Source organism: Balearica regulorum, chromosome 18 (assembly GCF_011004875.1).
Source record: "Balearica regulorum gibbericeps isolate bBalReg1 chromosome 18, bBalReg1.pri, whole genome shotgun sequence".
NCBI lineage: Eukaryota > Metazoa > Chordata > Aves > Gruiformes > Gruidae > Balearica > Balearica regulorum.
The window spans coordinates 3106564-3119073 of NC_046201.1; the positions used below are offsets into that span (position 1 = coordinate 3106564).

The following is a 12510-nucleotide window of genomic DNA, read 5'->3' on the forward strand; positions in this document are numbered from 1 at the left end:
AGGTCGTCAGCAGGGTTTGTTTACTAAAAAAAAAAATAAATTAAGGTTACGATTTCATCTCAGGGCCAGCCAAAGGAAGGGCTCTGGGAACGGGAAAGCAAGCCAGCCCGGCGGCAGCGTTTGCCCAGGGAAGCGGCCACGGTTGCATCGCCTGGGTGTGAGGAAGCAGAGGAGGAAGAGGTGCTGCCATCCGTGGCCCCTCCGCCACCGCTCCCTCCCCGCTGACCCCGAGCAAAGAGGGGAACTGAGCTCGGCGCGCGTTTACACTGCGTAATACAAGCAGAAGTGGGAAACGCCTGACTCATGCATGCTTCTGGCCGCTCCGGCTGAAATAAACCCACCAAGCAGATGGCTTGGCCGGAAAAGGAGGAAAGGCAGGAAAAAAACCCCAACCAAACAGCGGAGAGAAAGAAAAGAAAAGCCCGGCGGGGCTGGGCTGGGAGGGCTGCCAGGCGGGATGGGGCTGGGGGCTGCGAGACCCTGCCGGAGCCGATGGCCCCGGTGCTTGGGCGGTGAGAGCATCCGCCTCCAAAACCAGTGGCCGCTCGCCTCGAGCTCTGGGGTAACAGGGAATGGGGGGGCCCCAGCCCCCTCCTCAGCAGCCCTGCCCCCCCCCCCCCCCCCCCCAGCAGCAGTTTTAGGGGAAAATTTGTCTGCTTGAAAGACAAAAATTATTCTGGGGTGTATTTGAGGGAACTCAGCCCAGGGCAGCGGACAGCAGACAGGCTGGGGGGTGAAATGCTCCCCACGTCCCCATCGATGGGCAATGAAGGGCTTTGTGGAGCAGCCCCTCCCGCACCCCCGGCGACAGGGAGCCCTCCCCACGCTGCCAGGGTACCTCGCTGCCTCTGCCAGGCCCCCACGAACGGTCCCAGGCGTCCCGCCAGCTCGCACTTCTGCGCCCAGGGGCCGTTGTCACCTGCAAGAGAAAGAAACGTCCCTAGGAGCGACACCAGGACCGGGGTGTTTTGGGGGGCACCTCCACAATGAGGGGGCAAGCAAGGACAAGTGACCCCTCCATCTCTCCTTCCCATCCCTGTGATGCTTTCCCATATTGTGAGAGCAGTGAGTTGGTTTATTTTTATTTCTAAAAGTTTCTTTTCAAGGGCTGGGGCTGCCCAAGTCCCGGGTGAGGGGCTGGAGCAGAGCTGGGGTGCGGGGGGCGGGGAACGGCTGCCACCAGCTTTGGGCGTTAATGAGCGACGGAGCGGTTCCTGTCGTCAGGACCAAGACATCCTCATTAGGGAGGCTGCTCAGCGAGAGCGGATTTGGGCTTCTTAATGAGCGAGGATTTGTGGTTTAATTAGGCACGGCCCTGCCGGTTCAGCCCAGTGGCCGATCGTCCACAGAGCAGCCGGGAGCATGGAGGGCAGGGGACAAATACGGGTTCTGCCCCCCGCCACCCACGCACAGCGGTGCCGGTGCAGCCGCCGGTGTCACCCCCAGCCCCCGCAGCCGGTTTGTTTTCCTGCTGTACCTGCGAACCACAGGAGCGTGTTGCCCTTTCCGTGGCTGTCGGTGACCCGCTTTATCTGTCCCACCAGAGCATCCATCTCGCTCAGGGCAGCTCCGTAAATGTCCCTGCCCGGGGCGGGGGGCGACGGGGGGACCCCCAGCGGGACGTGCATATGGGCCAGTGCCAGGTAGAGGAAGAAGGGGCGTCCGCTGTCGCTGCACAGGGAAGAGGGGGAACGCGTTCAGTCGGGTCGGGGAAAGGGAAGGTGGCGGCAGGAAGTCGCCAGGGTGGTGGCACTGCGGAGCCCGGGCACACGGACGGGTGGCCCTTCCTCCCGAGCCCTGGAGCCACCCCTGCCCCTGCCGCAGCTCCCGGGGGAAAAACCAGCCTCGTGCATCGGCCGGCTGCAAACCCCCCGGGCACCTGCTCCCCTTCCAGGGGGGGATGCTTGGCCCAGTGTGAGCCGCTTCTCCTCTGCTCCTGCTTAACCCTCTCCCCGTTGTCCACTGTCCTCCCATTTGAGATGGGCTTGCCCCTTCCTCCACCCCAGTGTCCCACAGCCAGCGGCGTGCCAGCCGCCGGCCAAACACCCCGCGCCGGTGCACCCCTGGCACCCACCCGTCTCCCTCCCCTCTCTCACGGGGCCCATTTTCGCCCTTTCTCCCCCTCCCCAGCAAGCGCTCGGCCCCTGCCGGTGATTTTAGCAGAGGATGAGCAGCAGCAGGACACCCATGCCGACCCCGAGCGCCGCCTCGGTGCTGCCAAGCAGCCCCGGACAAGGAGTGCGGCACGTTCGCTCGCCGCGCGCTGCCCCGCTGTCTATTTGCTTTTAAATCATCAGAGGACATGTCCTGTTTTCTTGTTTACAGCTATATTTATCTCCTCCAACGAGGCTCGCTCTTCCTCAGGGACCTCTGAGGGGAAGGGTGGGATGGCGAGCGGTGGGGAGGGGCCGGATCCCGGGGACGTGTCCCAGCCCGCGCACGCGCCCGGCTCCGGCCGCCCCGTCGCTGCCTCCAGAAAGCTTTCGGGGCCCCTCCGACGTGCGTTTCGGCACTTCCTTCCTTTACCCGTCACCCACCTGGGGATGGAAAATGAGTAAATCCCACACCGCCCGGAGATGTCGCATCCTTCCCCAGCGGCGCTGGAGCCCTGCAAAGGGCTGCGTCCCCTGGCCCTGCAAAATGCTGGGGGCCGGGGGGGTGCTGATGCACCCCTTGCAAATTGCCACTGCAAAATCCTGCGTGGCACCTTTCCCCTTGGGATGCCCGAGATGCTGGAGCAGGGAAAGCTGCTTCCCCCGGCTCGCATCCCACCCGGCAGCACCGGAGAGCAGCCCCAGGGCAGCCCCGCTGCAGCATCCGGGCGGGCTCATGACCACGGTGTTCAGCTGAACGTGCCGCTTGTCTTTCGCTTCCACGTTTTAGAATTGTCCCGAAAATTGAGCAAAGATTTAATCAATAACTGAAGACAAACGTCCCTGACTTTTGCTCCCATGTTCACCGCGCGCTAAGTGTCCCGAGCAGAGCCAAGCCTCACTGCCTCGAATTGCTCAACCTTGACACAACTGGTTAAAAAAACACCGAGATGACAAATCCGGTGTTCTTTTTTTGCCCCATAACGAATGAGTCAGGCAGAGGAAAACTGGAATAAGCCATCAAAGAGAAGGAGAGAAAAGACAGGCACCTGCTTAATCCTGTTCTCCATGAACGCAGATAACCCCAAAACACTATTGGGAGTTTAAAGGTTTTTCCTATTAACCCGGAGCTCACGCACGTGGTTTCACAGCCTCGGACGGCTGGGGGTTTGCACCGGAGGAGGGACGGCTGCTGCCCTGCAGCCCGCTGCCCAGGAATCCTCCGGCCCCGGTACAGGCACACATCCTGACCAGGTGGCTGGGCCACGCTGCGGCCGATTCCTGGTGCTCAAAGGGGATAAACTAGAGGTGTTGCGCGTGCAAAACAGTACCCAGGCTTATAACGAGCCATTTCCCTGCAGGCTGCTCCCTGCCCAGCCCTTCGTTCCCCCGCGTTACACAAACCTTTCCCCAAGCACGCCTGCAGGACCCCCCCGCCGTGGCCCTTCCCCAGGTCTGTGTTATCCCTGGATGCGGCACGGGACGGGCTCCGACACGACTGCCCAGCAGCACTTCCCCTCCCCGCGCTGCAGGGAGGTGTTTTGCAAAGTCACAGCTCATAATCCGCTGATAATAGGGATTAAAATTATGCAACCCGGCAGCAGAGCTTTGGGGTCGTAGTCTCGGAGGAGCTGCTTTGCTCCTTGGGGAAGAGCATGCCCGGGCTCCTCGTGTCCCCACACGGCCGAAGTCCAGGGACCCCAGAGCACTTTATCCCCAAAACGGAGCAAACCCCACGTACAGAGTGGGTTTAAACACCTCCGGGTGCTGTTCTGGTCCTGCTGCCAGAGCTGCTGTGCGCACCCATTCAGGACCTGCTCCCGCACCCCCACCAGCACCCCCCACCCGCAGAGACACCCCCACCGCCGGGCAGAGCCCCCCCACTGCCACCTCGCCCCGTGTACCACACAGACAGAGGGACGGAGGACAGAGGGATGGCAGCGCTTCCCTCCCTCCCTCCCTCCCTCTCCCCGCCGGCTGGGATCTCACTGCACGTTACCCCAGGAAGGAGGCACAGCCCAGCTCAAAGGCTCTGACCTTCCTTGTAAACGGTGGGTTTAAAAACACACGATCCCTTTAGAGGAGACGCGCTAAAAGGCTTCCACAGCGAGCCCTGTAGGATGCCGGTGAGAGCTTTGGTGGCTTCCTCCTCCTCGGCTGGGAACCGAGCCACCGAGACCCCGGCTCTGCTCCCCAAGAACCACGGGGCAACACCCGTCCCCCCCCGGTATCGCACCAACACGACGCAGAAGATGTTTGCAGTGACCCACGAGCTCTCCCGGCGAAGGGGACAGCGGGTGGCATCTCACCTCGCCCGCTGCATGAACCGTGCTGCCTCCTCCGCGTAGCGCGCTGCCAGGCTGCTGAGGTTGACGGGCTGTTGGACGATGGTGACGTTCTCGAAGAGAGGAAGGGCCACCTCCGTGTAACAGTCTTTTCTTGTCACCCTGCTGGGAAGAAGCCACCCCACGCTCGTCACCGGAGCGGGGACCGGTGTGGCAGCAGGCACGGAGCCTGGCTGTTCTCCTGGCTTTGCAGAAAGGCGCAGCCGGGGAGGGAAGCGGAAAGGGGACGATGCTCTGGGGACCGACCCACCTCCATGACCTGCACCCTGCTGCAGGGTGCGCGGGGGGAAAAGGGGGGTGCACAGAGCATAAGGGGAGGCGACCGCAGCAAAGGGCAGCTCTCGGGGCTGGGGACTCCCGTGCGAAAACCCACCTCCCAGTGCCGACACGCGAACCCCCCACGCATCCCCGTACCTGGCAGCTGCACCGTGCCGCGGGCAGGGCGGGCAGGGCGGCAGGTTGTAGCCGGGGGTGTCCGTGCAGCCCATGTCATGGCTGTAGGGGATCCCGAAGTAATAGTCGAAGCCTGAGGGGCAAGCGAGGGTGTCGGCGGGGACGAGGCAACCATGGGATGCTCGGCTTGTCCCCGCCGGCGCAGCCCTTACCGCGGAAGCTGGGGTGATGGTGGCCGTGGTGTCCCAGGTGCCACTTGCCTGTGTGGAAACCACAGAACATCGTTTCAGAGGTTAACGCAGCTACGGTCGCTGCCAGCCGTCACCCAGGAGGTGCCCGCAGCGCTGGGGGCTTTAATCTAGCAACAAGAAAGGCTACTTGTTTGTGCTGCCTGCATTTCCAGAATGCCTTTTTTTTTTTTTTTTTTGGCAGAAACTCAGAAAAAATGCATAAGGTATCTCACGCCTGTGCAAATTGACTGCTTCCAGCCTTAAAAGGCTCTTTCATGCATTTGTGTTCAGAGGAGACGACTTTCTAACCCTTCCCAAACAACCAGCTTCATCCTCTGACCTCCGGCACGTGCTTGCTCCCACTGAGCGCGACGATCCAAGAGGGAAAACTGCAAAAACTAAGGGGGAAAGGAGAAACCAAGGGCTTTTCTGCCAGCGCAATGCGCACGAGCAACAGGAGCCGCAGGTGCAGAGGGCTCGCTGCCAGCTGGGGCTTGTGCAGGGTGGGGGGACCCACGGCGACAGGAGGGGGCCCAAAGCCACGGGGCCAGCGGCACCGACCGTGCCGGCACCAGTGGCATCACACCGGCGCGGGACGCAGGATGGCAGAGGTGCTGCGCACAGTCACGTCTGCTAAGGAAAACCCAGGGCGTTCCTTGTGAGGTGAAGCAATTGGAGCTTAAGTGGAGAACTGGGGTGGGGCTGAATTCCGGCAACATCCTATGTTTGAAAATGAAGATTTTCAGCTTGGGACTGCAAAATCCAAGGGAGATGGGCAAAATCTCTCCCTTTAGACTTTCCTTTAATTGCCAGCATTTCACCTAACTACCTGCGGTACCTCTTCCACAGGGACGGACACGGGCATCGTCATCCCCCCACCCATCTCCCTGCCCCGGATGCCCCCTCGGCACGGCGGGCGTTACCTATAGCCCCGGTGCTGTAGCCAGCCTCCCGCAGGACCTCGGCCAGGGTGGTCTCGTTCACGGGGAGGCCGCCGACCGACGCGATGGCAAAGTTGTGGGTCACGCCGTTGCGTGCGCCGAGACGCCCCGTGAGCAGAGAGGCGCGGGATGGGGAGCAAGTGGACGCAGCCGAGTGGAAATCCACGAATCTGGAGGATGAAAGGACGCTTCGCTCGCGAGTGCCTGAGTGTCTGACGCTGCCCCGTCCCTCCCTGCTCCCCTACACGCATCCTCTTCTGCCCCAGGGACAAGGGTCTGGAGCAGGGGATGAAGCTCGCAGGTCCCAGCGGGGATGGATGGACCTGCACCCAAGGTGCTGGGCTCTAGGTGCCCTCCTCGTGCACCCAAAACCATGTCAGTGAAACCCCCTTCGCCTGCCGGTCCCTGCAGGAGCGAAACCCCCTTTGCTGTGGGACAGAGTAACCGGGGATGCTTGGAGAGGGCCAGGGAGCGGGACAGACGTTACCTCGTCCCTTCGGCCGCCAGTTCATCCAAATGCGGGGTCTCCTTCGTCTCCGCCCAGTTGGCCCCAAGGTCCCCCCAACCCACATCATCTGCCAGGATGACGATGAAGTTGGGCTGCCTGTGAGCTGCCCGGGGAGCCGAGAGCCCCGCCAGCGCCACGGCGAGCACCAGCACCGCCCGCGGGGAGGGGGTCCCCATGGTGCCACACGTCCCCTCCCACCCTCGCTGGGGCACCAGTGGCTTTGTCTTCCCCGAAGTCCCCCCGCTGTGTCCCCGCGGGTGCAGTTGAGGTCTCCGTGGGCAGCAATGCGAGTGTCCCCTCCTCAGCTGCTCTTGCAGGGCCGGGCCGGTGGCCGGGAGGTCTGGGTTTGATCCCTTGGCTGCCGACCAAGCTACAACGTCTCCTCCATCTTTCACACCCAGGCACAGCTGATATTCCTGAAATTGGTGCCAGCAAAGGTGTTATTCTTAGAAGTCAAAAACACCCTTTGAAGTCACTGTCACCCTATTTTTAACTCTCCTTCCTTCCTGGTAAATATCTAATTAGACACCAAACCAAAGTGGTATTTTTCCCCCCCAGAAGCGCGCTCAATCTGCGGCAGCAGCCGGGGGGATGTTTGCATCCAACAAACGGCTCTTTCCATGCAGACCGGCTCCTCAGCTCGCCAAAGCGCTGGATAAAGAACTTCAGGCAGATAAATAACTGCTGTGGCACTGCCGCCGATTGTCAGTCCGTCCTTCACCTTGCACGGCTACAGCATCCCCTGTGCAAGAGAAACAAGACACAGTCAGGACCTGCCAGAGCCCTCCTGCACCCCGGCCCAGGGCAGAACGGCTTATCCAGAGACTTTGCCTTTGAAATTGTATTTTTTGCCGCCCAGCTCACGATGGCTCAACTGGAAAGGACTGGAAACATCGAGTGCCGCTTTCCCACGTCCATTGCTCAGGCTGGGATGGTTTCCCGCAGGGTGCACAGCACCACAGGGGGTGAAATGTGGAGGGCCTTGCCTTCATTTGTAACAATTGACACGTTTCTAAAGCTCATTTTTAAAATTTAGTTCTGCTCACCCTGCCCCACTGCTGCCGGATGGCCAGAGCAGGCAGCGCAGCCCGTGCGGGCAGCAGCCACGGGGCACCGGGAGGGAGCCGCTCCCGGAGGTAGGAACGCAGAAACCCAGGCAAACCCAGAAGGCGATAAACCCCCGACACGCCTGGGTTCACAGGATGAAGCACACACAGCTGCTAAAAGCAGGATTTGGCTTCCAGTGGTGGAGAGGTTCAAGGACAAACACCCCAAAGACCGATGGCAGAGATGGAGCCATGAAACACGACGTCTTGAGCTCAAAGTTATGGCCAAAGTGAGACGAAGCTGCAGAGATTTGCCAAAACCTCGCCGAGCCCTGTGGGAGGAGCTCTGCACCGGCTGCGGGGATGGCACGGGGACCTGTGCCCGGGTGGGGACGGCCGGGGGACCAGGGGGACCCAGCCGGGACCAGCGCTGCGGCAGACGTCCCCACTTGGTACCTGCAACCTTGGGGGAGGAACGCGCCGTGGAGGACACAGCTCCCACGGGATGGTCTACAACACCAAGCAGGACAATATCCACAAAGACAAACCAGGAGGGCAAGGAGAGGAGGGAATACCGGAAAGCAAAAGAGGATAAGGTGACAGGAGGAGGCAGGAGAGGGAATACAATGATTCCCACCTGTAGGCCAAGACGTTTGTAGCTGGCAAAGCAAATTATTCCCAGGTTTCACTGTTCACACCTTGAAAGCTTTGGGCTGTCACTCAGATGAGCAGCTTCAGGACTGTCAGCGTAGCACTGCAGTGATCAGGGATGTGGATCCATTTATAATTCATAGCCCAGAGCATCAATTTATAAACTTCCCTCCAAGGGCCTCGAAGCTCTCCGTACATTAATTAACGGGGGTGGGATGTGGTGGGTTGGTGGGCTGAGCTGCAGGAGAGGGCTGAGCCACGGGAGAGGCTGCACGGCTCTGCCCAAACAAACCGCACGAGCCCGGCTCCCATTCTGCATCCTAACTCATCCGGAGGTCATCCCTCATGCCTGAACGGCAAACAGCAAGAAGAACCCAGAGTAGGTATTTGGACATGTTTGACGGCAGCTAAGTCGCCTTTCTTGTCCCATAAAAAATTCCCTTTCTAATTTCTTTGGAAAGCTCTTGGGGTTTCTTTGGGGAAGGGGGCTTCAAAGGAGCATCCCTGCTCCAGTCCAACACCCCCGCACAGGGGCTGAGCCCTGTTGGACCGAGGAGAGCACAGGCTTGAGCCGCCAGCTTCATAGGAACAGCATGGGTTAACCCGGGCACAGCCCAGGGCGACCTCAGCCCCATCTCAGCCCTCTGGCCGGGGCTCTCCGCAGGGCGATGGAGCAGGAGATCGCCCAGCACAGGAACTGGTTTTGGGGGAAAAATAAAGAGACAACGTTCAGCTGAGCCTCACGTAACCATCCCAGCTGAGCCATGCCTAAGGCGGGTGGTGCTCACCCTTTCCGGGAAGCCACACCACGTAATCCTACCCTCCGGCCCCTTCGCCAGCGTCCAGCAGCTCCCAGGCCCCTTCTCCAGGTCGAGCGTGGTCTCCACGCTGAGCCCCAGCCTCTCCGAGCATCCTCCACGCAGCACCGTGCCAGACCCCATCCCTTCCCCGGGGCTGGCCCTGTGCCACGCAACGTGCACTGGAAATCCCCCGTCGGCACCTGCAGCCACCCAGAAAAACCGAGCAAAACCCAAGGGAGCCAAACCCACGTTCGCCCACAAACCTCTGTCCTTTCCATTTACTTTGGGGAGGGATGCCAGGATGACACGGCTAACAAAAACAATCAAACCCATTTTCAAAGGACACACTCTTCTCTCTAAATTATAGGGGAAAGTCATCCAGGCTTGAAATTTATGCATTAGCATCAGAGAAAACTTGTTGATCTCTGATGCTCAGAGGCCGTTTGAAGGAGAGGTGGAGCATGGCCCGTGGAAGGTGGGACACGCGGCGCGGCTCTTGCCAGGCTCCTGCAGAACCGTCCACATCCACAGCAGGTCCAAACCCCGGTGGAGCATGAGGCCGCCCCTTGGCATCAACTCCAGCATGCTCCCCTCTGAGCTCCTTGGCAGAGGTGCCTCTCCGACCCTTTTGATCTGGAATTCCTGGGTGAGTCCGGGCTGAGCCGGCTCTGGCCCCGTGGCACGCTGCGCTGGACCTCTGGCAGTGCCACGGCGGTCGTGGGGAGCCTCCCTGGGACGAACCCCGCTCACCGCCGAGCCACGACCCATGTTTCAGTAGCATCTCTTTTCCCCTATAGCTTTGCTACAACCAGATCCATGCAGAGCTGAAGGACCATCTTTTAGCTATTTTTGCAAAAAAAAAAAAAAAAAAGACTCAGAAGAGATTTCCCCAGACTGACTACGGTGGGAACGTGGTTGCTGCGGCACCTCACTTCATGCCGAGCAGGAAATACTGCACCAGTGGTTACAGCCTGAGGAGCTACCCGGGCAGAAGCACTCCCAGGAACCAAGGTCTCCCGATAACCGGCACCAGCACCGGCACCACGCTCCTTGCCACGTGGCGCTGGGCTGCGAGCACCGGCATCGCTCCGACTGGACGCTGTGCGCTTGGGCTTCACAGCGCGCACCTTGTACCAGGGAAGAATTAAACAAATAAAATAAAGTGCATTTTTTGCAAGCCAGATGAGGCAGTTCACAGAAAGACGGGGGATAAGTCGAAACCAGACAAACCAGTTTAGAAAAGCCCCAAAGCCTCTCCAACCAGTGCTGGCCCCAGGGCACGCGATGGGAGATGCCTCCTCCTCGGCTCCGGGATGCCACCACCCGTCGTACCACCACTGAGTGACCACGGTCGCCCGCCCAGTGCTGGAAGTATCTGTCATGTATTTATTACACATTAACCAGAAGTTTACAAATCTTGGGGCCAGCACGATCATTTTCACATTTTTCACATTCTTTCACATTTTCACGCCTGCCTGGAGAGCAAAGCAGCAGCCGGAGCCGAGAAAAACCTGCCGCCCTTTGAAGCACGCCCAGCCATGTCGACTGCGCAGAGCCGTCCTCCGCCAGCACCCGGGGGCTCGCACCCCACCCAGGGCATCACGGCTCTGATCTCTGGCCCAAACCCGCGCCGGCGGACACGTTCTCCTGCCAAAAGCCCCGGCAGGCATCCCTGTCCTGGCTGCGAGGAGAGGGGAGATAAGGACACAGCAGGGAAGAGAAATTCAAACTGGTGTGGGCACCCGCTGTTATCCCAGGACCACCCTGGGGGGCTCCCAGCATCACCCCTCGCATCGGCCGGACTGAGTTAGGGAAACTGAGGCAGGCAAGCAGAAGCGATCGCTCAAGCTGCGTGTCGACCGCACAGCTGCCGAGTGACGCAGGATGGGGACGTGCCCCCATGGCATGGCTCACGGCGCTGACCCTGACCCCGCTGGGGATGCCCAGCCACAGCCTGAAGGGGATGGACGGTGGCACATCCCAGCTGGGACAGCCAGGCTTTCGGGGGGGGGGGGGGGGAGCAAAAAAAAAAATCCCTATTTTGTTTGCAAATTAACCATGCACAGATTTTAGTTCTGATTCGAGCGCAGCAAAGGGCAGCAGGTGCCTTGCGAGGGGTTCGTCCGTGGGGCAGAGGGTGCACGAGCTCTGCGTCTGCCCCGTCAGGCCTCCTCGGTCCGGGCATGTTTACCAGCAAAGCTCTGTTCCCAGTACAACTGTCCTGACAATGCTCTGAACAGAGTCAAGACTTTATTCCAGGAAAAGGTTTTCTACTGGAATAGTTTATACTAGTTCGCCTAACAGAATAAGCAGCACCGACGAAAACATACTTCTGCAGATTTACTAGGATTTCTGCCAGTTCCTGAGACAGGATAATGTTTTTCACCCATATAACTGCTAGGTCTTTCAGAGAAAACATTACACATGCTGAGCAGGGCTGGGTGAACCCCAGCAGAATAAATGAACTGGAAGTCCCTGACCCATCCGGTGGCAGAAAGCAGGGGCCCACGCTCCCTTTCTGTTTGCAGCCCGCCCTGTTTTCCAGCTCCCGGCTGATTTATGCCCACCGACAGGACGTTTGCTCTCCTTCACTACGGTTTACAGAGCCCTCAAACATCAGCCACGCACCCAAGCCGGGAGCAGAGCAGAAGTCCCCGGGAAGATGGAGAAGCGCGTCCTGGTGCAAGCTGCTGCCAGGCACGGGACGGACCCGCGTTGGATGTGCTGGGGCAAAGCGTCGCGGCAAGATAGGACCAAGCCCTCTCCGAGGCCGGGCTGCAGCAGGGGAAATTCGCCTGAAGTGGCTGAACAACATGGGGAAAAAAAGAATTTCACAGCAGAGCCGCGAAGCCCTGGGCCGGAGAGGCTGCAGCCGCCAGCGGTCAGCCCCATCCCTCCCACAGGGCCCCTCCGGCTCCCATCGCTCCCCAAAGCCTTATTGCACTTGGAAAGCCCAAAGGAAAGGAATGAGAAGGTGAAGCAGAGACAGATGCAAAGTACTGACAAGAAATACCAAGGAGTAAATCGCCTTTGTTTTTTCATGCCAAAGATATCTGCATTCTTATTTCTCCCCTGGAGGCACAAACCTCTTTTGTTGTCCCATAACCACTTGCACTGTCGCTGCCAGGAAGAATTACAGCTCGGGGAGGGCGACCCATTCGCAAGGAAAAGCTTGTGTAAGGGGATATCGGCTCTTTGAGGCCAGACAAGGTGGTTGCCCTTTATCTGTACCCCTGAAAGGCATAACCCCTCGGAGGAAGGGGTTTCCTGCAGGACAGGGAATACGGGGCTCCCCAGGGACACACAGGGCGCAGTCCCCATCGCCCCCCCATCGTTCCCCATGGCCCAGCGCCTGGATTTTAGCTTGTTTGGGACTACAAGGGGTGAAGCTGCCGAAACCTCCCGGCGAGGACAAGAGTATCAGTGGCTTGCTGGAGGCGGCGGCCATTGGACCAGTACCACGAGAAATTAGCGGCTGCTTTCTCAAAGTTATCGAGCGAAAG

General features: G+C 59.8%; 1 protein-coding gene across 2 annotated transcripts in view; it reads right to left on the bottom strand.

Moving 5' to 3' along the window:
• Window positions 1–12510, bottom strand: part of ARSG (arylsulfatase G) — a 41062-nt gene that overhangs the window by 13309 nt on the left and 15243 nt on the right. The window contains exons 2-8 of one of the 2 annotated variants that reach the window (XR_012838206.1): window positions 6490–7252; window positions 5985–6172; window positions 5044–5091; window positions 4853–4964; window positions 4403–4543; window positions 1478–1671; window positions 839–919 (exon numbers count right to left, since the gene is read on the bottom strand). Coding sequence is in view for 1 of the 2 variants with exons in the window: in XM_075770264.1 (XP_075626379.1) it covers window positions 839–919; window positions 1478–1671; window positions 4403–4540; window positions 4853–4964; window positions 5044–5091; window positions 5985–6172; window positions 6490–6686 (958 nt within the window). In the remaining variant the exon portion in view is untranslated. The remainder of the gene's footprint in view (window positions 1–838; window positions 920–1477; window positions 1672–4402; window positions 4544–4852; window positions 4965–5043; window positions 5092–5984; window positions 6173–6489; window positions 7253–12510) is intronic. The other variant, XM_075770264.1, reaches the window with a different exon arrangement.